The sequence below is a fragment of the Cynoglossus semilaevis genome, chromosome 7 (assembly GCF_000523025.1).
Source record: "Cynoglossus semilaevis isolate Cse_v1.0 chromosome 7, Cse_v1.0, whole genome shotgun sequence".
In the NCBI taxonomy this organism is placed as follows: Eukaryota; Metazoa; Chordata; class Actinopteri; order Pleuronectiformes; family Cynoglossidae; genus Cynoglossus; species Cynoglossus semilaevis.
The window spans coordinates 7,767,870-7,792,720 of NC_024313.1; the positions used below are offsets into that span (position 1 = coordinate 7,767,870).

The window sequence follows — 24,851 nt, forward strand, 5'->3', positions numbered from 1 at the left end:
CCAAGTATATGCAATTGTTATTTAATGTATTTGTGGTAAAAAAAACACTTAGCCAGTTACAAAATACAACCTGTCAACCTGGACCACAAAAATATTAACAAATTAAATTGGAACATCAAATGTTCATTCAACATTCAAAAGTTTTTTTATGTCACCTAAAACCCTACCCTAACCCTAACCCTTTATAGTAGATTTGTTACAATTAGATAACTTTATTAACATGTGATGTGAGATCTTATTAAATGAGATTACAGTCCCCACTAGATTGCAGATTTTATCTTTTGCTGTGTTGTTAAAAATTTTGAATTTTTTTTTTTAACTTTTCGTTTGGTTGGCTGTTTCTTCGTGCAATTAATACAAAACTCACAATTATTGTAACTAAGTAGAGTTAGATCGGTAGTAAACACCGACTGGCCAACTATGCACGAAACTACAGTGTCAAGTCGTTAATTTAACGTCACAAAGCGTCAAGAGACGTCACCGGAAATGTATTTTGTTTGTTTACAGATAAGTTGTTGGCCGGACAAACACTATGGTTCCCTTGAGCGTGCGTTTTGTGTTTACTGAAACCCTTTATATTCCCCTAATCGCTATGTTTGCTTTGCAGTCCTAACTGTTCGCATTGTAGTTTAAAACATGCCTTTAGGTAATGACGTATTTCCAATGTAGTTCTTGCAGGAATAGGCTGTAACTTCCGCCAGCTAACGTTAGCTTCAGTTGTCTTGTTCTGCCGGTTTGTCAAACTTGAGTTTTCTACTTCGGCTGATGGTTGTTGTCATGGTTGACTAAGAAACTACTGCGTGATCCGTGTATTCCTTCACTACAACATCTCTGGTACATCATTCATTTTTTATCCTTGTTTTATTATCAATGATAGGACGGTATCAAACATTTTATATATAACGACAAACACGCCCACGCTAATTTGACGGTGGTTGTGGTATTCTGATGTTTGTTGTAAACATTTACTAATAGGACTAAAAAAAATGTTGCATTGCTATGATTTAGCCGTTGGATCTTTTTTTACTTGTTAACATATTACATGTTTTGTAGCAGTTTGTGTTTTGTTCCACTGCAGTATTAATAACGTTTACAGTTAGATAAATTAGTTTCTTGCAACGTTAACTAACATAACCATCTAAGTAAACTCATCAAATCTGATTATACATAATCTTGATCAGTCCCAATGAAAACCTTTTTGTAATTATAACTTATGTGTAAATTTGTATTTCACAACATGTCCTTTTTGAGTGTGGATGATACGGTGGTTGGTCTAGATGTCTTAGCTGTTAAAGGACTGTAGATGTGGTTTTTCTTGATGACAGTGCTGTAAAAATACTGTAGATGACATACTGTCAGGGTTTGGAGGTGTCTAAGAGAAAGGCCAGTGCACATTCTAAACACAATGTTTACCACAATCCTCAAGTGTAAAAAGCACTAAAAGTGTTGTGGAAACTGAAACTGCGTTGAGGTGTGCAGCCGGTTCGGCAGACTGGCTTAAGATATACTGGGTTTTTTTTTATTAAGGATATAAGCTCCTTAAGATCTAAATGCTTTTTCATGGATATGGTGATTGGCATGTTGTTAGGTGAGATCAGACAGCAGTCGCAGTAAGCGCTGATGTTCCTAATCTATGATGACAGTAGGCAGTAGATGGAAGAGAAATTAATTGATTGGTTTATAAAATCTACTAGGGAGATGTTGTGTATTTAAGTAGGACATATAGATGGTAGGTTGGAGGTAGATGAACTGCTGTGGACATCTATAGCACACAGTCAGGAGAAGAAAATACAGCAATATTTTCTGTTAGTCTTTGCAGACATAAAAACATAACAGACAGAAACCCATTTTGTGTGTGTGCTATTTGTAGTAGTATTAAAGTTGTGATAATTTTACAGAGAGGAAATTATTTTATTTTTTCAAATTTGATTCTGTTTAATTAATTAAATGTACAAAACTGTGACAACTGTGAGAAATAACTCATTAACACTTACTGGTTGTAATAAAGAGATGGCATTTTTTTTAACAAATACTTTTGTCAGGAAAGCTATGATCTCAGATTTAGTTATGTGAAAGACTTTCATTTGGGTTGGTAATTCTACAAACTTTACAGCAGTACATTTTCTACTAACATTTTATTGGTTTATCAGTGCTATACATTTGTGTATCATTTGAGGGCAGAGTTCAAAGAACTCTGGCTATATTCTAACACCATTTAGAAAGAAATGTTAATGTAAAATGTGAGTTTATTAAAGAAATACCTCTGTATCAACGATTCTGCTATTGATTTGAGTACCATGTGCCTCAGGTTATGGTGCAAATTCCAGGTTTAGAATAACAGTAAAAAAGGCTACAGAAGTATTATACACCCACCATTTACTGCAGGCTTATTGCTTTTGAGTGGACCTGCTAATATTAGCACCTAAGTTATAAATATGCTACTCTGTGACACTAAACAGAATATATGCAGCCCTCTTGTAAAATGTCTATATTTATAGTATCGTTTATTCAAACAAAGACCAAAAAATGTTAAAATGCCTGATTTAGAAAGTCACCACTACTTTATAGTCCTCTTCAGAGTAGGCAAATAAGACCAAGTAGAAATCAATCAATAACAATCAACCCCACTTCTTTGAAAGCACTACATAGTTTCTAAATAAATTAATTGCAAAGTAAAAAAGGGGAGAGGTAAACTCCCGTACTCGTGAGATATGCGTCCATTGTAGTGAGTCTATAATTTTTAAAAACGTGTTCCAGACACCTTAATGGCTGGTAATTTAACATTTAAATTGGAGTTTCCGGGCAGTAAAACATGTCAGGTAAAAGTGTCTCCTGTCCTCTAATGTTCTCTGTAATCAGGCTGACAAAGTATCAGCCAGGGCTTCCCGTAGAGAAGTTTTTAACCAAGGCTTTTAAGGTGTCACAATTCCCCTCATTAGACGTCTGAGTTGTGCAGTGGGACGCTGAAGCACGCTTGAGCTGTCCAGCATTGACCGGCCCTAATGATGAAAGAATTTGGAAACAATTTATGTCCAGAATGTGATGTTTCCCAATTTATCTACAGGAGTTGAGTCAGCAGGTGGAGGTTTTTGTGCATGTGTCCTTGTGGTTAGTTAGGTAGTCAATGGGGTGTGGCCAAATGACCTGCTGTAATAACTTGATTGCTTCTTACGCCTCTGTTGCTTGTCATAGTAGTAATTTACACCTCCTCCTACTACTGTGCAACAGTTATACTGTTACTGTGACACTGAGCGGTGTGATAATACTCCAACTGGTCCTTCAAGTACACAAACCTCTACCATTGTATTTTTGTGATTTTTCAGGGTGAAGATGAAGCCCACCCTGCATCTTCCACTCCTGGTCCTGCTAGCCGTCACAGGACTATGTCAGGCTGATGTCAGTTTTGTGGATTTCAACAACAACATCAACAGTGTCCTGCCCAGATTCAGTCGACCGGCGAACCACAGCCGCATCTTTTATGGAGTGATGTTTGATGCTGGCAGCACAGGCACACGCATCCATGTTTACACCTTCATCCAGAGTAACTCAGGTAAAGCAGGGCAGAGCCCAGCACCTTTTATTACTGCGAGCTGCAAGATGATTTTTGCCTTTCTTTAGCAGCTACCCATATTACAGGTTAAACTAGACTTTATTTACTGCTTTATATTGACACAGCCTTGTTAACACAGCTCATGTTAATTTACAGTATGAGAAACCTATTGCATATTTATGTATATAAGTAGATTCAAGGGCTTTGGCACTGTTGAAAAGCTTGGTGTTTGATGGGGTGCACCTTGTCTTGTCTTTGAACAGAGCTTCCTGTTTTGGACAACGAAATATTCCAATCTTTAAAGCCTGGTTTGTCAGCATATGCTGACTCCCCTAAAATGGTAAGTTAATTTTGAATTCAAATAAATTATATTGAGCCAAAGAGGACGGTTCTGCTGGCTCTACACTGTATTAAGAAACGGCACCAAAACAGAATATGAAAACACACTGGTAATAAATATGATGCAGCAGCAAACACAGCATAGTGTTTGACATGATCTTTGTTTTTTGAGGTCATGTTTTGTTGGACCTTACAGCAGCAGGAGAAGACAATAAGCCATAATTACAATTAAAGAAATGCTGATTCTGACATTGCTCATTCTTTTTTCTTTAACACACACTGCCTTTGGTGTTAGGGTAGATGATGCATGCTACACTGTCAACACGGTGACAAATACATTTGTGGAAGGAGTGGTAGCCTGGAGAGTTCATCTAAATATTTGAGCTCTGAAGAACATATAAATAGCCATCCTCTCTCTCTAACTCTACACCATGCACCATCAAGTAATAGACTTACAGACAGCATCATGCAGTTTGTCATTTTGTAATAATGTACACATTGTAATAATGATGAATAAAAAATGATGAATACAATTAACTCCTTAAAAGTCAACATATGCTGTTTTAAAAGGCAGGAGTGTGCAGCACCAACTTCAAAAAGATGTAAATCAATCGTGACTGCTGAGAAAGCGACTCTTGTGGGGCCTGCACTGAAAAAACAGGAGCTTAAATGAACTACTGAACTGCTTTAAAATAAAAAAGAACTCAATTTCTGTTCCTTAACTGCACTGGCTTAACTTTGACTCGTGTTTATTGACAATGTGCAGCAAATGCCCCTTCGGTCGTACCCCTTATAATGACTGGAGTTTGATTCAGGAAACTTGCCACCTTCCTCTTAATGCAGTTTACGTGAGCTTTGTCCTTGTTCTTTCAGGCGACGGACGGTATCAGGAAACTGTTAAAAGTGGCCAAGAAGTCTGTGCCTCGTCTGGAGTGGAAGAAGACTCCTGTAGTCCTCAGAGCCACAGCCGGACTGAGGATGTTGTCTGCAGAGAAGGCGCAGGCTCTGCTGGACCAGGTGAAGAAATAGATCACCGGTGACATACACATGACATTAGAGAAATTGTGTTGACTTGTTGACAAGGTTGGTTTGTCGAGTTAGCTTTTGTATACCATTGTAAGCAGTGCTGATTAGTAACAAAAGTAACCTAAATGCACCATATATAATATATATAGTAGACACAACATTGGTCACATGTGGGGGGACAGGATGATGAGTAGTGCCGGCTCATTATGTCGTCTTCATGTCTCAATGAAAAAAACAGTTAAAGGGCCGATCCTTTATAAAAAATAAATAGACTGGTGTAAGCCGTTAGTTTTTTGTTTTTTTTCTTCCTTAATGTTCCCTTAAATGCTAACAGCTAGCATGGTAAGTGGACACTGCTCTAAAATCACAGACAATGATAATTACATCCAATTCCCTTTGGTTTCTGTGATGAGGCACAAAGACCAGAGATCTGTAACAGTAGCCGGACTTCACTCAGCATGTAATTGGCTGACTGCTACTGAGACATAATTCACCAATGAGATCTTAAGAGTCTTGTTTAATTAATAGCACAATCCCTGTAGTACATGAATAAAAAAGAATATGCTTAAATTATTAGACTCTTACCAATGAAAGAGCCTGTTCTCATTCTTTGATGGAGGAGGAATTTCTTACATACTCTGTGTACAGGAGAGAAAAAAAACTATTGTTACAGGAGTGCTGGCAGCTTAGTGTGGATAGCTCTCATGAAGGGGGCAAGATAGTAATGAATGGCCTTGGAGCACCTTGGAAGATAAATGATACTTTATTAATCCCCCTGAGAGTAATAATTATTCCCTTCAAGTGGAGGGCACCTCTCGATGAGCTGCCATTACAGTAGATCATTAAAGGCATTTCTTTCACAGCTTTCCTCGGCTCCCTCATGATCTCATCTTCACTCTCTTCCTCCTCTTTCTCCTCCTCTCTCCTCAGGTTCAGCATGTGTTTGATGAGTCTCCCTTTTTGGTCCCAGACAACAGCGTCACAATAATGAATGGCACAAATGAAGGTACCGCCGCCTACTCACCCTCTGCCTCGACAAGGCAGACATTTGCCAGTTATTGCAGCCTCTCCTGTTCCTCCTTTGGTACTTTGTAGGAGGCATCACTGAGCTTTTCTGCCCTACTTTCAGTGTGCGCTGCACTTTCTATAAGGAATCTTTGTTTACTGCAGGCATTTAGCTAAATTGCTGTAGATTATTGCTGTCTATTTTTGATGACACCTCAGAAAGGAGAATTGCTTCCCACCACAGAGTTGTTGTGACCTTAAGAGGCAGTAATTATATGCCGGAAAATGTCTGTTGTGCCACTGTCTAATTGATTTGTCAGCATTTCAACTTTCCGGAATTACAACCTACTTACTCATGTGTGCGCATGTTTTTTTTAAGGGAGACGACTGCTATTGAGATGTCTGAAAATTTATCATCAGCTGTTTTTTTTTTTTTCTTTAAACAAACTCTTTTGTCCCGCACTTGATTTTACTGATAAGTGTTTTTTCTGTGTGCCCTTTCTGTGAATGCAGGGATCCTGGCTTGGATATCTGTGAACTTTCTGACAGGTAGGTGCTGTCTAAGACAAAACACCAGAACATTTTCCTTTTATTTTTGCTTTTACATGGTTTAAAAAAAACAACACAAAAGAAGCTCTGCTCTTTCCAGAATGTCCGTTGCTGCAATCCTTGTGCCTTAAGCATATTGCTGTGATCTTTATCAAGAACAGTGTAGAGGCTTTGTACTTTTTGGTTGTGCATGTGTGTGTGGGTAAAAAAGAAGCCTTTTGAAGATAGCATCTAAGGTACGACTGATTAGCTCGTCTCTGCAGTGGCTTCTGAATAAAGAGGGAAAATGTTTTTAGGTCACCTGAGTGCTGCACAGAACAAGAAGACGGTGGGAATATTAGATCTGGGGGGTGGATCCACACAGATCACTTTCCTGCCAAAACTCAAGGTCAGTTTATATGTTTGCATGTGCAAACATTTTATTTAGGGATACAGTTTAAATATGGTTTAAAATGCTAATGATGTATATATTCTGTTGTAGAAAACAATTGAAAGTGTCCCCGTCACAGACTACATCGCCAGATTTGACATCTTTAATTCAACGTTTGAACTGTACACATACAGGTGACACGAACTGCTATCTTTTGTCTTCATTCTGTCTCTGAATCTATTCCACAAAGTCTTAAGAACACAGTATTTTTCAAGTAGAAGCTGACTAAAATATTTCTGACTTTAGAGACGTAGATTTTCTTAACTTTGCACAGAGAAATCATTTTTGTTCTGTTTAATTTTTAAAATCTATTTTTTTCCATCTTTGTTCTAAGGCTGTTATCCTAATAGTCAGAAGCATTCCCTTATGTAACAGCAGTCTTTTATCTTTTGACAAATCCCAACCTGTTCTTACTAGATGAATTTCTTAAACTCCTCCACCAGGTTCCATGGTCTGGACCTTTTGTTTTCAATTCTGTTCAGAGATTTTCTTCAGTCAAAGTTTTTTGCACATTCTTTACTGGGTTAAAAGTTTGCTCAAGACTGTTGTTGTGTCTGATGAAGAAGGATCACACAGAACCTAGTGTTGCTGTTTACTTAACTTTATTGAATCTCGTCTCTGAATGCTTTAAATTACTCTGACAAGTTAAGGTTAATACTGCCCCTCACACAAGATGTGGGCCTTTAAAAACATTTTTGATAACGTACTGTTTATCTTTCTTCTGCTTGGCAAGTCTTACTGAAATGTTTTGCTGACCTGATGCTTTTACAGTTGAAAACTCAAACCCTTAAAGCAATCCCTGGGTTGAAAGGTTGCTACTTAAATTCAGGAACTCAGAGCACTTCTGATTTCTCTACGCATTATGTTCAGAAATGCACTTTGTATAAAATAATAGTGTCCACAGTTGTGTAAAACCCATTCATCTGAATTGAGTTTAAACATATCCTCTGTGTTTGTAGTCATTAACGTGTAAAGATCAAACATGTTCTCAGAATGACTCATTTGTTATTCACACACACTTTATTTCTGGATGCTTGTGTAACTGCGCAACAATCTTTTGTCTTGATGCAGTTACCTAGGAAATGGACTGATGGCAGCTCGACTGGCCACACTGGGCGCTCTGGGAGCAGAAGGTAGTGTAACACGGAGAAGAGCCGCTCTGTTGCTATGGGCTGTGGATCAGTGTCGTCTATTGTCTGTTGGATAACTGGGACACGAGGATTCAGTTCTCTGGGCTTTCTCTCCCTCACACACACACTTTCTGTCTCACACACACACACACACGATGGTACTTTTTGTTCTCTGCTCTGCCTATTAACTAAAAGGAAAGGTTAAACAACAGAAATGTGTGCACGCATATAAATGTCAAGCCTTCTCCACTGACAAAAATGTGAATGAAGAGCATGAGATGAATCAAAATTTGGAGACAATTTTCTCTGTGTAATTAAGATTTCAGAGCATCAACTAGATTAAAGCCTGATGACTCAACTTGACTCTTTTCTCTTCCTCAGGCTTGGAGGACCGTGTTTTTAAAAGTTCCTGCTTGCCTAAAAAGTTCATGGAAGACTGGAGTTTTGGGGGACTTACCTACCACCTGAGTGGGGATCCAGGGAGTGAGTCAGCTCCAATTTTCAAAATACTACAAACCACAGACATTGTCGAATCTCTGCTCCCCTGGGTCTGATGTGAGAAACATAAGTGACACTGTTTTCCTTCTCCTGCAAGGTGACACAGGCTTCAAGCCCTGTTATCAAGAAGTACTTAAGGTGGTGAAGGGTGTAATTCATCAGCCATATGAGCTGCAAGACAGCAACCTCTTCTATGCGTTCTCCTATTACTTTGACAGAGCGGTGGACGCAGGCCTCATCGGTTTGTACCCTCACACACAATGCACACACCTTACATAATGATACAAAGACAGCGCCGTGTTATTACCCACTGCAGTGCCAGACAGAGAGAAAGTGTGAGTCACTGCACGTATGTGTCGGTGAATTTGATGAGGTTAGGGTGTGTTAACTGGGACAGAAAAAAACGTGGTCCTCTGCCAGTCCGTTACACACGAGTATCAGCCCATTTTTGTTCTATTTTTATCTATCTATCTACTACAGTAGATTTAAATATTTATCCTCTTTTGCAGATGGAGTTCAAGGAGGAATGCTGGAGGTCAGAGACTTTAAGAAGAAAGCTAAAGAAGGTGAGGAAGTCTCACTCACAATGTCACTGTAGCAGATGGTGCAGTGCTTTGAACGTGGTTTACTGGTTAGAACAGATATTTATACAGTCACACTGTCGTTTTGTCAGGACAATATTTTCCAAACTTGGAGGAGTTGATACACTTTCTAAAAACACTATAAAAACTTACATTTGTAAGTTAATGATGTACTTGGACCTTTATTTGTCAAAGAGCAGATCATAGATTCAATTTGATCTGAGGAAGTGAACCATCTTTAATGAAAAGGTCTGTAGCTTATCTGAAGTACTTTATTTTACTTAACAAAAGATACCATTTTTTGTGTTTGTTTGTATTTATTAATAATATCACCATTTCTGAAAATAACCTTCTTTTTCCTTTAACAAGTAATAGGATAATTATTTCAGTAGCATTTATGACCATGGTATCAAAAAGATCAATCTTACTGAGTCGGAGTCTGACTTAGAATAATAACAGTTCTGCTGAACTCACTTGACACCCAGAGAGCGTCTCTGTCTCCTGTCCTCATTTCAAGCCCTGCGTCATCCTCTCAGCTGAGTACAGATGGCTGTTAATCCAACCTAACCGACACCATTCTCTTCTTCACTGCTTAGTGTGCAGTACTATGACCAAGAATCCCTCCGTTAGCCCCTTCCTGTGTATGGACATGACCTACATCAGCTGTCTGCTCAAGGATGGATTTGGTTTCAAGGAGAGCACAGTGCTGCAGGTGAGGAATTAGTCTTACAACGCAATCAATGTTATGTTTGGCCTCGAGTAGAAGAAAGTGTCGGTGAGAAAATCCATTTTTTTCACAGTGCTGAGGTGTGAACGTTCAGGGCTGTGCAGCCCAGACTCATGTTCTCGTATTTGGAGCGAGTTAAATGAATATTTGTTATTATCATCCACACTGACCTCGTGAAGGAGACAATGACACATCAGTAATTGACTGTTTGCTCGCCCAAAATGAGGCCATCGGCGTGAGTCACTGTTAGAAAACATCCTCATGTCACTCTCACCTCATGATTAAATAGTCGTCTAAAAACCCAGACATGGTTACCATGGCAACACACAAGTGCAGTTTAAAATAGCTACATTTTTTCCCCATTCCCAAAGGTAGAAACTCCAAACCAAAGTGATGACAACTTTATTTTTATTATTATTTTAATAAATACAAAAGGCATTTGAGTGATTTTGGTGTTGTTCTGCTTCTTCTGTCCTAGCTGACCAAGACGGTGAACAACGTGGAGGCCAGCTGGACCCTGGGTGCTGTGTTGGACCACTTCCACAGCCTGAAGATCCACTGAGTTTCAACTGCTGATTTTACAGCAATGTGCAAACGCCCAAAGCCACCATGAGATAAGTTGTTTTAGCAACACTATAAAGTAGTTTTTTTATTCTCTTCATTAAAACACAACCAGACAACACAAGAACAGACATGCATGCAGTATCAGAACACTGCTGTTTTAGGTTCAGTTCAGGGACAAAGCAGGAGATGAAGACAGAAATCTGTGGACAAGTGAATGAAGGAAGCACACAACACCTGCCAAAATGTCGAACGTAACAAGGAGCAGGACTAGGAATAGTTAGCTGACATGAACACAGCAATGTGGACCACTGATGTTTCCACTTGGGATCAGTTTTATAGTTGAGGAAACGTGGGCTGGTTCACTGACAGCATTAAGAGTGCGAATGGAAACAGGACGTGGGCCACTGCTTAAAAGCATTTTTAGAGTTTCTCCTTTTAGAGCCTGTGAAAAGTCTCAGCGTCTGGCAGCTCTATCAGGATAAAGACGAGTCCTACACTCAGAAGAAGCCTGATCAAGAAAGGTGTTAGTGATTAAAAGCAAAAAAAAAAGAAAAAAAGAAATTGACCTGTTTTTTTTAAAAGGCCAAGGCTAAAAAATTTAAATGAAAATAAGGAAGGGGAAAATAATTTTGGATAGTTGTAAAAGTTTGAAATAATTTACTCCAGACCTGAGTTTGAATATGAAAAATGTATGAGGCAACACTGGCACTGAATGAAATCACATATGGCCTGGTTTTAAAGAAGAACTCTGAGATGTGCTGAAAGAAGAATATTGGTTATTACTTCACACACCAGACAATATTTTAGCGTGTCTGCATGTGTATCCATTCCATTCCATAGGGTTGTGTGCTCACTTCTATACTCTCAGCCACTGTCTGCATGTTCCCTCCTGACATTTGCTATCATCTAGTAAATAAAAAAACTAAATTAAAATAGTCCACAGAATATAAAATGTTATTAAACTTTATTAAAATAGTCCACAGAATATAAAATGCACTGTAAAAGTGTAAATTATTGAAAAACATTGATTTTATCCTTTAAATTCTAGCCAGTGTAAACATTGTGTTCTCTGGTTGTGTTCTAATAAAACTTGACGGGCAGTAAAAACTTTGCTAAAACAATTTTTTAAGCAGTGATGGCCTTAAACTTTTGCACACAAGTGGTGCTTAAAAACATAACTTACTGTAAGTAATAATCCAACAGACCCAGAGAAACATTGTGGGTCTGGTCAGGTAATGTCTCCGTCAAAAACACTGTTACTGCATTCACCTCTTTAATAAGTGCTGAAACTTGCACTGAAGGGGTGATGTGTGTGTGTGTGTGTGTATATATGTGTGTGTGTGTTTGTGTGTGAAATATGCAGCCAATAATAAGACATTCTGTTAATGCAGCTCATCACTGGATACACTTCTTGTTTGCGATACCAGGGTCATAAACATTACTGATTGTTCTGTGCAACACCACCGTATACAGGTAGCATTATGATACACTGTGACTTAGCAGGTTTTTTAATTGCCGGGGTTTTAATGTTTCTAATAAGAATAATGGTGTGTATAATTTTTCTCAGGTCACCCGTTAATGTTCTTAAGATTAAGTGCCTTCTAAGTGTGTTTTCAACCACCGTTAACAATGATTTTGCTAAATGCACAAAACAAAGCATAGTCATTAAATTACCATAAACCTTGAAAACCCGTCTAAATGTTTCTTTGGGACTTTTTTTTTTTCAATAACGTGAACGAAATTTTTGTTTTTTCTCTTCATACCTGGCAAAATAAAACCATCACTGGTTGCTAATTACAATTATCTACAGAGGTTAAAGTCAGCAGTTGACCTATTTACATTTTTGAGGTTCAGTCCGATGGTACTCATTCCAACAGTTGTCCACATTAATGTCAGTGGGCTACAGCAGCGCCACCACGTCTTCTCCATAGGAATGGCCTTCAGTTGTGATGGTCACCAGTTCATGTGGCTGAGAGAGGACGACCACCGAGTCTGCAGAGCCTGAATAGGAGGACAGTATGGATTCAGAGATTGGAAACGTAAACTCGGCCTAAATTACCAACGGAGGTCTAAAAGGAATACTAAAAGGAATTGTTGACCAGCCTGTTTACACTCCAGATCTGACCGCCTTCCAAACCACTGATTAAAAATGTCTGGTGCCCCATTAAGAGCAAAAATGGACAACTTTCACCAAGGACAGTTGACAAACTAAAACCTGGCAAAAACTCCACTTCCACAAAACTGAAACAATTAACGTCCCTAGTTTTCAAAATGCTTTTTTTAAAAAAGAAATGCTTACCAACTTTTCTAGAAAAGTTTGTCTAAAAACCTCTGCTGGCTCCGTTTCTGCATTGTTGTTGCATCCAGTAAAAAGAGGTTACAATTATTTTTTTTCTGCAGTTTCTTCCAAAATTACTTCAAGCAGAACATGTGTAAGAAAAATGACACCAAATCCTCCAATCCAAGAACTAATTATAAGTGTGTGGCCCTCTTCCAGCAACCGTTCTCTGAGGAACTGTGTTTTGACAAGATTTATGAGGACTTTCCTTGTTCTGTCTCATCATATAACTGAGTGTTTACAACAGAATCTCCACAGAAAACACCAGCGACTATTTAACATCACACTTACAAAAGCGGTGTATGTTATTAGTCCTTTTCAAAGCTGGGGCGTACGAAGGAGGACAGACTGGATAATGCAGAAATACCTAAGAGCCAACTGCATCTCCAACTGTACAAGAAGTAAGGAACATTTGTTTCTGCTATAATGGAAGGGTAGAGGGTTCACTTTTGGCTGCCTCTTCTATCACAGATCACCACAACAGGTAATCTACTAATGCAGTAGCCTCACACATGCATGACCAGTGCCATGTGGCTGCGAGCAACTGAGTGTGAAGAAGGTTAGAAAATGAACACCGTCCCCAGTGAGCCCTGGCAACAGCAACTGATTAAAGAGAAGATGATGAAAACAGACCCGAGGCTCAAAGCGTTGTGCAGATTTCTACACAGAACATCTCCATCCTTCACAAAAGCACAGTCCAGTAAGTTCATAAAAACATTTCTAAGACGATCACCCACCTGGAGATCTCAACATGGCGTGATGTAGGTTCATGGGCTCCACCACTGTTGTAATGGTCTCACCGTCTGCCTCCAGAAGACTGCTCTGTGTCAGAGCCTCTCCTATGGAAGGACAGCACAATAAAGAAAAACACACATCGACATCAGAATGGAAAAAAGCCAAGATGGACATGCCAACAGATGACTTTTAGAGGAGTTTGTTTTATGTCAACATCAGAGTCTTATCTTGAGAAATCAGAGCTCAGTCAGAGATTCTCATTATATTTTCCAAGTTACATCCTGTCGTGTAAGCGTGTTTTTTGTCCCTGCTTTTTCAAAAGGACTCCGGTCAAACCAATAGTCCATTTAAAAAAAGGGAATAACCTGTGTTGTGTATAAATAACACAGAAACTACCTCTGTGCCGTGAAGCTGCTGCATTTTCCTTTAACAAAAGTCCAACCTCTTTGGGGAGACTGACCCGAATAAATCTGCTGTTTATAATTAGAGCTTTGGCAGCGTTTTTCTCTCCGAACCGTGGAGCTTTCCTGCTGCTACAGAGATGTGACAAGGAGGCGAGCGCACTGTCTGCTCTCATTGTTTCACTCAAACGAGACGTAAAACTAATTTCAGCTGACTTAGGCCATATGTTTGGAGAGACCGAGGTCGTTAAGCCTCTTTCTGAAGAGGCGCTGAAACTGCAAACCTTCCAGCGCTGTACTGTAAAAAAACAACAAACAAACAAAAAAAAAACAAAACAGGAGGCCAAAATGGATTGAGGGGAAATTCTAACAGCTGTTGCTCACAATTTCACAACTAGTCACTCAAAAAAACAGCTGCTGCTCACAATTTCACAACTAGTCACTCATTCCTCCGGATTCTTGTGAGGTGAAGAAATGAGCGATGGGGACGAGACACACGACGGGCTCCGAGACCGGAGTTTGAGCAACTGTGCTGTTTATTCCTGTCAAAACATAATTTCAGACGAACTTCACTCTGTGAGATGGAGCCCAGCAGGATTGGGTCTGCAGTGCAGTTTAGCTGGTGCTCTGAAAACATTAGTAGTCTCACTCCGCTGCTGGCCTTGAAAATAATGTATCATTCATATCTTTGCTAAAAAAAATCATTAATAATTTAAAGAATGTTCCTAAAGGTAACTCTCTGCACACTTTAAAATGTATGGACTGCTTGAAGCCAGATAATAATCCATGGATTAGCATGAGCCTTCTACCTTATTGCGTGTGTGTGTATTTTAGACTTCTGTGCTTGTGAGAACCAACCTGTCCATACGGTTTTACACACCAAAGGTAAAGTAGTATGTCTTTTCTTTTGATGCTATGAATTATTTTTTAAAGGGACAGCAGGCAGGTTTCTAATCACCTCTCTCTCGGCTGTCATTGCCAAGCCCCTCCTCTCCATGTCTCTTCCTCATGTGGACGTTTCTGCTGCCGGACTGAGAGAATGTTTTCCCACAGATTCCACAGTGATGGGGCTTCTCACCTGAGAGAGGAGCACGCAGACACAAGACAAGAGAATAAAGGGATTCATCTTATTACGGAGCTCGTTGTTGTAGTACATTTGTGAGTACATCTGTCAGTACAAAAGGCGCACAGCTGTCCATCGTGTCCCACTCACCTGAATGTACCAGCATGTGTTTTCGTAGACTGGAATACTCGGCGAAGGATCGCCCACAGCCGTCTGCCTCGCACAGAAAAGGCTTCTCTCCTGGAAAGAGCCGGCCCCCACACAATCACAATGCAATTACTTCAATCTATATAACAGGAGCACTTAATGTGGTGAATGTATCACGACAGAACTGCACTTAAAGATTAAGGGGTGAAAGCCGTGGGAATGTAGAATCCTGTGTATTTATAGCGACCGTGTTGACAGCTGAACTTATTTTTGATGCAGAAGAATGTAAAACCTGTAATATAACTGAAATTATGGCTCATAAAAAGCTACTTCTTCAGACATCTGGGCAAAATAAAAACACTGCAATGAAGCTGGTGGGCTAACTGGTCCCTGGATAGAAGAAGACTGTGGAATGGGTCATCAAAAATCTTAATGTCACCCTAAATAAAATATGACAGAGTGCTGTTTCTTTCCAGCAGTGAAATGAAGGCACCAGTGCTGCTGACTCCTCAAATCTCCAGCCTTGACTGCACCAAGGAAGCATTAAATGAAGGGAGTCAAATGGCCTGCGTTACTGCTTCTGCCGCGATCACGCTCTTATCTGCTGCATCATCCTGCTCCCACCTGTGTGTATGCGTCTGTGGTTCTTCAAGTTTCCGGCCGTGGTGAACTTCTTGCCACAGTTCTTCTCCTTGCAGATGAAGGGCTTCTCGCCGTTGTGAGTCCTCATGTGAACCTGCAGCCTCTGCAGCACGTAGAAACTCTTCCCACAGCCCTCTGCGCCGCACCTGAACATTCGGTCATTCCTTGGAGCCCGGATTAAAACAAAAAGAAAAACAAAAGAAAAACAAAACAAGCTTCAGTGTTTCCTCTGCAGCAGCCCACAGCAATGTCAGACAGGGTGACCGCAAATAGATTTTCTACCCTGATGTCAACAGAGCTGCGGCTCCAGCACAGTACACTTCTGACTAAGTCTCAGCTGTGTTTCCCCTCCATAACAGAGTGCTATCAGGAAACACTGGGCTGCGACTGCTCTGAACCGAAATAACTTTGTCGAGTGTGTCAGTGCCGCTTAGGTGTCGCAGAAAAAAAGGCCAAGATGGAGAAGTCTTTTAAGGTTTGCTCCAACTACGTGACCTCAATGACACAATAATTATTTGTACTAATTGGTAAACATGTTTATTTAGACTAGTTAATTCAGTTTTTGTTGTAAATCCAAGTTCAAAAGCTAAAAAATTCAAATAGCTGTCAAACATTCTCTCTCATTTTCTCCCACCCTCTTAGGGAATTTTTATTTTTACATCACCTATATTGAAATCTTTAAATAATGCCTGTATCCAGTGACAATAGAACATGTAAGCACAATGATTTAAATCAATGAAAAAAAAAAACAACTTTGTTTAAAGGCAAAGTATAATTTTCCCCAAACAAGTTGGAGTACTTGTGGTTTTCTAAGCCTTACTTTGCACCCACAGCCAGCAGCGGGTCACCTAAACAACCAAATTTAAAAAAAAAAAGAAAGAAACTCAATGAGTGGCAGGTGGCAGGCCTTTGGAGGCTGGCTGCAGAAAAGCTAATCATTAGGTAGAGGTGGAAACCTGCAGGACTTTCACAGCCAAAGAAAACCAACCAAAGCTGCAATCACTTTGTCTTCAGCTGCAAGGACCAACTACGAATTCCTTTAACAGTGACAGTGTTGTTAAGCATTTATGTGCAGAAATGTTCCAATGCTATGTGTACTCTAGACTCAACCTGATTGGTACATATACAGACACATGCAGCATAATGTACATGCAACATACAGAAACCAATCCAGGGAGCCAGGGGCTCTCTCAGGAGCCAGGGGATTTTTGATTTTGTTGGACTTCATGCACAGATATTTCTGCTGAATCATTTTACTAGAATATTACCTGTGAATGGTGACAGAACCAGACACAAAGCTCACGCTTCCAAACTGGTTTTTAAACTGACAGTCATCAGACAACGTTTAACTAGTGAACAGGAACTTATTAAGGCAAACGAGTAAGCCTTTATTTGTTGTACTTGTGTTTTCCAAACAGTACAACTCCTTCTCTCTCTGTCAATTGCCTGTTCGGGTGAGTTACCATGGATTTTAGTTTTGATTGTAATTTCAGGAATAATGTTTCTGTAAATTTGGTTTGTGTTTATCTGATGCTCACTTCTACAACTAGAAGGCTATGCCAGCTTCTTATTAACGGCCAGTAGATGTTAAGATTGGTCAGTTCACTGGTTTTTTTAAATAAATTTAGAAAGCTATAAAATATAAATGATTGCATAATCGCACACGGTCTAACTGGGTGAACAGCATTTAAGTTTATTTTCTGTAGAAAATGTGTTACCTGTGTGTTTTGAGGTGATATTTCAGATGAGCTGGCCAGGTAAATGTCCTGCAGCAGCCCTCAAATGAGCAGCGCAGGATCTGCTTTGAGAGATGACTGCTGCTTCTTGTCGCTGGCTCTCTCTTTTCTCCATCTGCAGTCCCGCTGTGTGTGTGGTCACCTAAGCAACCAGAGTAAAAATCAGAAAAAACACCCCAGGAGTGGCAGGTGGCAGGCCTCTGGAGGCTGGCTGTGGAAAAGCTAATCATTAGGTAGGGGCAGAAACCTGCAGGACTTTCACAGCCAAAGAAAACCAACCAAAGCTGAATGCAATCACTTAGTCTTCAGCTGCATGGACCAACTGCAGTTTCCTTTAACAGTGACAATTTTGTTTAGCACTCAACTGTAGAAATGTACCTTTAGCTGATAACCCACTGCTGTAGGGAACGTGGGTAATCTCATGCAAGTCAGTGGGAGGGAGTCTATTACAGTGACTCATACAGTTTCACCACCATGATGCTGCTGGAGATATTTCACTGTGTCCTCTGGGTTTATGGCTTTTGGCGGGGGGGGGTGAAGCACGGTGAAGTTTGGCGTAACGTGGCTAAACTGAGTTTCACTGAGCTCCAGCAAGTAGCTGGATTCCCACGCTCCACACCTGTACACACCACTCAGGTGATCCTGGGTGGTGGACCAACTGCTGCTGTTACATTCCTGCAAATAAAGTTTCAAGATAGAGTTTTATGGCCAAAATGTGCCTATGTTTACATGTAGCTTTAAAAAATACAAAAAACATATCTAAATAAATGACACCGTACTGTGACTTTTTGTAACAAAGACAACTTAAAACCTGCTTAAAAAGATAAGAGAAATATTTTCTAAAAGTGCTCCATGCTCTTCAAAAAATTGTCTATGTTACAAAAAGTCACAGCATGGTTTCATTTATTTAGATGTGCCTGGTTTGGGATTTGAACCCAGACTGACATTTCTTCAGTCTGGGTCACTGTCCCTGAGTCAACCTGCCACTTAGTTTGGCTGTGCTGGAATAGATATTTGTCCTGCTGGATGTTGCAAAGCATAACATACGTTTACCAAAGTTTAGGTTGGGGATTAAACCCAGTACTCCAGGCTTCATCTCCGAGGCAAGATTGAGTTGTGGTTAGGGCAGTTGGAAATTATGTTCATTTTAATTATATAATATAAAAGTACAAATAAAACCAACACATTTTATCTTATCTCTCATCTCTCATGCTACTTCCCTTGGCCTTAGACTAAAACGTTTTGCATTTTTCAAAATCTTCCACTTAGGTTATTTTTTACTTTTATTCCATTACAATCAGACATTTAAGTTTCTTGCTAAAGCATTACCACTTTACCACTCTGGTGGCAGTTTTGGTAAATCTATATTGCATTGGTCTACAAACTTGAAAATATAAACACAAAGTCTTTACAGCAACCAAAACAGAATTTACCTTTTTTTCAGGAACCTGGTATCCAATAGTTGGGATCCAGTTCTTGTGCTTGACTACTTTTTGAACTTCAGCCACGGAAGTTAAACACATAAAATTAAGTAACACCAGTGTATAAATCTTTGTAGCACTTTAACAGATATGAAGAAATAAAGGTACTTTGTGACCTTAAACAAAAAGGTCATAGGTTTAAATCACCCTGGTTTCCACTTTTTTAAATAAAGAAAATCAAGAGTGATGGATAAAAGTGATAATAAAAGTGTTTGACCCTGATGAGCCATTTCAATGTCTCTGATCTTGTCTGCAGAGGTAAACGCTATTTAAATTATTTAATAGATGTTTGAACAGTGTGGGATGTGCTGGCTGTGAAGGGCAAAACACATCACAGCATTGCCACACTCATCAAACCATTCAGTGTGACGTTCTGCCCTGTTGATGGGGATACTATCAACCGTGAACAGACTCCCAACAGCATAAGAATGTTTCACAGAGAGATAAAAAGAATTAGTCTGAACAAATCTGTATTGATTTGAATAGCTTGCCTCAGTTTGGGGAAAACTGACACAAACCCTCAGCGTAATTTGTCTCCCACAAGCCCCCAAGTTGCCTCATCGCAGCATCAGGCATTCAGGTCTGGACCGTTCTCCTGGTGAAAGCTAACACACCTGCTCGCTTGTCAGTGAAACAGTGTGGAATGACTCATATGATCTGACCCACCACATCCCTTTGGACCAGCGTCTGTGTTGTCTGCCCCACTGACATTTGAAATGTACAGTCAGCTTTACAAAAAGGTTGGTCCACTACAACCTTACTGTCCCTCACTATGAAACTGTCACAGACAGCTGATTTTTTTTTTCATTTACCTGAAAAGGAGCTAACAGCCTGTCTGTAACTTTAATAAAAGCATTAATGTTCTGAAGACAAGTCCAAGATTGTAGTTGGAATGAAGCCTCACAAAAGGTACAACTGATCTTATCTGAAGAGCTATGAAAATAATGATTTGCCCTGCAATGAAATGTCTTATAACTCAACTGCTTTACTAGAGAATGAAGTTTCTATCTATCTATCTATACAGTGGGTAAAGAACATACTCAGACCCCCTTAAGTTTTTCACTCTGTTATATTGCAGCCATTTGCTAAAATCATTTCATTTCAAGTTCATTTTATTCCCTCATTAATGTACACACAGCAACCCATATTGACAGAAAAACACAGAATTGTTGACATTTTTGCAGATTTATTCAAAAAGAAAAACTGAACTATCACATGTCATAAGTATTCAGATCCTTTGCTGTGACACTCATATATTAAACTCAGGTACTTGAGATCCATTTCTTCTGATCATCCTGAAGATGGTGCTACACCTTCATTGGAGTCCAGCTGTGTTTGATTATACTGATTGGACTTGATGAGGAAAGCCACACACCTGTCTATATAAGACCTTACAGCTCACAGTGCATGTCAGAGCAAATGAGAATCATGAGGTCAATGGAACTCCCTGGAGACTGGAATTGTGGCAAGGCACAGATCTAAACCTTAAATGGAAGACGTTTGGGATGACCAGAACCCTTCCTAGAGCTGGATGTCTGACCAAACAGCAATCGGGGGAGATGAGGCTTGGTGAGAGAGGTAAAGAAGAACCCAATGATTACTGTGGCTGAGCTCCAGAGATGCCGATGCCTCTCCTCAGTGCAACACTTGAAGGACTCCAAGATAGTGAGAAATATGATTCTGTGGTCTGATGAGACCAAGATAAAACTTTTTGCCCTTAATTCTAAGCTGTATGTGTGGAAAAGACCAGGCACTGCTCATCACCTGTCCCAACAGTGAGGCATGGTGGTGGCAACGTCATGCTGCAAAGATGAATGCGGCTGAGTACAGGGATATCCTGGACGAAAACCTTCTCGAGTGCTTAGGACCTCAGACTAGGCAGAAGGTTCAACTTCCATCAAGACATTGACTCTAAGCACACAGCTAAAATAACAAAGGAGTGGCTTCACAACAACCCCATGGCTGTTCTTGAATGGCCCAATCAGAGCCCTGAATTGAGCATCTCTAGAGAGACCTGAAAATGGCTGTCCATCCAACCTGACAGAACTGGGGAGGATCTGCAAGGAGGAATGACAGAGGATCCCCAAATTCAGGTGTGAAAACTTGTTGCATCATTCCCAAAAAGACTCATTGCTGTATTAACTAAATACTTATGACCATGTTTTTTTAAATAAATCTGCAAAAATGTCAACAATTCTGGGTTTTTTTTTTTTTCTGTCAATATGGGGTGCTGTGTGTACATTGAGGGGGAAAAAGAACTTTTAAGATTTTAGCAAATGGCTGCAATATGTGTGAAAAATGTAAGGGGGTCTGAATTTCTGTACCCACTGTATATAATAATTCAGAACAGAAATATATATATATATATTCAAACTGAGTAAGTGGCCCTCAAATGGTCTTCATCTGATAACAAATGAGCCTTTAACTTGTTGAAAACAAATTGCAATGAACCACTTGGGTTAAAATAATAAAAAAAAAGTTGTACTCATCAAAGATGACAAAGCAGTGAACAGACAGGGTCAGAGAAAATATGACAAACTTGGCTGAAATAAAGCCATCTTCACTTGAGCAGTCTCACTTTTTCAGGACCTGTGGCTGAAACTTGACTCAGAGGGGGTTTAGACATCAGACATGTAGCCGGGAGTCGTATCATGGCTTTTTTTTTTTTTTTTTTTTGCTCTCCATCTAACGGGCTTCCTGTGGAGTTAAGTTCACATAAGAAGGGACGTATCCCTGACTCCTGGTGTGGGTGAACAGATTTCTGTGTCACCGTGTGCTGCAGCAGAGACTTCACTGTCTCAGATCAGATTAGAATCCTCACAGTGAGATAAGGTGACGGTGTAGGTAGCTTTGACTGTGTGGGAACCAGATTAAGACACTGCTCTACAGAAAGAAGAACAGTGGAGCATAAACAGCATCAAATGAGAGAATCAGGACATCCTCATTTCCAAAACAGAAGCCTGTTTATCATTGGCACAACTACAGATAATAACCACCCTCAATAATGGTAATCCAATAATTGAATTAGGCGTCAACAATGGGAGTCTGATTCTTTCAAAGTGGAGGATTTCAGTTGATAAAAAGAACATACTGGTTCATCTTATATTGAGGAAAGACATTCCTGTACTATTCCCATAGTCTATACTATATCATTATCAAATGTATTTATACAGAAGGCTAATTAACTTTCTGTAGAAAAGTGAGTCAAATTGTTAGATAAAAATCTTTTTTTTTTTTTTTTTAAAACCCTTGGTGTATTAACTGCTGCCTTTTCTCAGACATTTTCCAGGAGAAGTTGGATTTTATCCTGGTAAATCTGTCAGGTATTGTACTGGGTGCCAGCAGCACCTTGTCTGGTTTTTCAGAAAGAGAAACTCTAAGTAACTTCTCACAAGTGTTTTTTTTTTTTAACGATATTTTATTTCTATTTTACTTCACTTTGGCAAAATCATATTTTTGTCTTTGACGTGATGATTTAAAAAACCAAAAAAATTATTTCCTTAAGCCATGACATTTTTACTTTATTAGTAACTTAAATACAATTATTAAAAAAATAATTAGCAGAACATCTGTTCTGTATACAAAGTTCAGTCTTGGTATTTTTGACCACTGTAAAATGTCAGTTTTTCTTTGTAGATTATAATATTACAGGATTTCTAAAAACTAGAGGTGAAGATAAAAAAATACACCTCAGTAACAACCTACCCTTCAGATATTTGGTATGACTCATAAAACAGATATCCATCCACGAATGACTGCTCTCAGACATTTTGCTAAGTCTGGTGGGTATTGATTTATAGAATATTAAATCCAGCGAGCAGTGCCTTGAAAACATAGTAAAAGTTGATTTATGATGTGTATATACTCTTCCAGCTGCTTGTTCCATTGACGAGCTACACGTTTCTCCTTTTGGTCACAGCTGTAACACTCTTCTTCACTAGTCTCTTCTCAGGTTCACATTAGTCACATAAATACACATCAAAACATTAGACCATTATAGTCTATCTTGGAGAATGATCAATGCTTCAGCATAATATGGTATTTGAGACTTCACTAAATATCTTCAACCACACATGTACTCTCCGTTGTGAAAGAGCTACAAATTCATTTTGGCTTTAAAGTTTGGAGCAGTGTCACAGTGAGCTCTGATTAAGCTGCTCGATCTCATCACTGCCTTTGTATCTCATCGTTGTTCCTGTAGTAAGTAGTGATTATGTAGTGAATGAAAATGTGTGCGACAAGACACATTCAAATGCACAGGCCACCCATCACAGTTACTAAAAGTAAAATTATCCCTGGAAGAACCCTCTTGGCCTGTGAACTTCTTTTATGAATATCTCGGCATGTGTTAATTAATGTCACTTTACCGTTGTTGACACTTGCCGCCCTGGCATCCTGGTTGGCCTTGGCATCCCTCGCAAGCTGTGCCCTGGTGGCAGCAATCAAGCTGTCATGTGCCAGTTCCTGCACCCTCAGGTACCAGGGAGCACAGCCGTCTATGCCATAATCCCCTGATGAGACCCCATCATCGCCATCCTCCCCGGCACCATCTGCAGCAAAGATCAGGGTCTCCGAGGAAGATGTGATACCTTGAAGGGAACAAAACGAAGAGGAAGAATTGCCATAAAACAGGATTATCAAGGCAAATGAAAGATGCTGCGAGATCGACACGAGCAGGAGCCTCTGGAGGTCACATCTCTGAATTTATTATCGTCATCCACTGATGTTCTTTACTCTGTCAGCTACGGAGGCAGGAGGAAAAGAAGACACAAATATGCACAGAAAAGCGTTTTCCCCTGATTTATGATATCAGAGTATTACACAAATGGGAAATGATTTGGTCTGCTGAAAGGCCTTTTGTCATCCTTCACACTGCTCGTGTGTCACAGATGCAACATGACTTCACAGCATACAAAACATCTATGTCAACACACACAACTTCCTTTCCTACACCTGCCAAGGGCTCATAAACCACAGTGAGGTGACTGCCAAGGATCATTTCTTTCAGGCCAAATAATTCACTTTTTTATTAAAAAAGTGTCATTCCATTTCTTTTTAGGGCTGTGTGAAATATAAGGACATGAAATATAGTCGCAGGATTAGGTTCAGCCGAATATTCACGTTGTTGTTATTATTCAAATTACTCAGGAAGTGACTTTTAATAGAATGAAATCAGGGTCCTGCTTATACTAGTCTTTTCATTTCTTCTTAACTCCTGCATTCATCAGTTCTATAGGCCTCCTAACAACTCCAGTGACCACTGGGTAACTGCTTGTGTAAACAAGAACAAACAATTCCAAAGGACTTACAGTAGTGAGGCGCTGTTTCAAACACTTTTCTCTTCCTATTTTCATCAAAGACCCAGCAGCATCAAACTGGGACAAAATTGCTGTTTTCAATGTCAAGCTGTCACCTTTTTTCCCCTCAGCAGTTCTTAACAATTCCAAACAAACATGCTCCACTCAAAAAGTTTTCTTGGTTCACAAAATTAATTTTTCCTCACGCTATCCATGTCAGTAACGTAAGGGAGGAGGACAGACCTAACCGACTGGCCTTAGCTCTACTAAGAAAAATATATATATAAAAAAATTAATGGTTTTAAAAAATGATTTACATTTCCAGATTTTGTTAAAGGAATAGAAAGTTCTAATTTTTTCAAGAAACCAGTGAAGAACCAATAAATGACCATTACACGTTCAAAGATAAAACTCTAAATACCTCCCTCACACATTTTGACAGAACAGACTGTATCTTTGTGTCCCATAATTATACACTAACTACAGTTATTGTTTTAGTCATTAGATTTATCTCTGTGTCAAAAAATGTAATACGAGGAAACCCACCCTTAATCTTGCAGACTGAAAGAATTCATGTCAACAAAGGGATTTATTTCTACCTTTTGCGAGGTT

General features: G+C 39.5%; 2 protein-coding genes across 2 annotated transcripts in view; one reads left to right on the forward strand and one right to left on the reverse strand.

Annotated features, from left to right (window-relative positions):
* Positions 1-472: 472 nt before the first annotated feature.
* On the forward strand, positions 473-10,993 carry LOC103381017 (ectonucleoside triphosphate diphosphohydrolase 5-like). The gene is made up of 14 exons (XM_008313178.3): positions 473-834; positions 3,324-3,550; positions 3,814-3,890; positions 4,763-4,906; positions 5,846-5,921; positions 6,434-6,469; positions 6,766-6,857; positions 6,951-7,033; positions 7,971-8,032; positions 8,411-8,512; positions 8,625-8,768; positions 9,037-9,093; positions 9,705-9,820; positions 10,314-10,993. The coding sequence occupies exons 2-14, from the start codon at positions 3,331-3,333 to the stop codon at positions 10,395-10,397; spliced, it is 1,293 nt and encodes a 430-aa protein (XP_008311400.1). The 5' UTR covers positions 473-834; positions 3,324-3,330; the 3' UTR covers positions 10,398-10,993.
* Positions 10,994-11,722: 729 nt separating this feature from the next.
* Positions 11,723-24,851, reverse strand: part of znf410 (zinc finger protein 410) — a 15,972-nt gene continuing 2,843 nt past the window's right edge. Inside the window, exons 6-12 of the mRNA XM_017033773.2 lie at positions 23,310-23,636; positions 17,444-17,603; positions 15,708-15,889; positions 15,087-15,176; positions 14,832-14,951; positions 13,475-13,576; positions 11,723-12,400 (exon numbers count right to left, since the gene is read on the reverse strand). Of these exons, the coding sequence (XP_016889262.1) occupies positions 12,300-12,400; positions 13,475-13,576; positions 14,832-14,951; positions 15,087-15,176; positions 15,708-15,889; positions 17,444-17,603; positions 23,310-23,636 (1,082 nt within the window). The 3' untranslated portion in view covers positions 11,723-12,299. The remainder of the gene's footprint in view (positions 12,401-13,474; positions 13,577-14,831; positions 14,952-15,086; positions 15,177-15,707; positions 15,890-17,443; positions 17,604-23,309; positions 23,637-24,851) is intronic.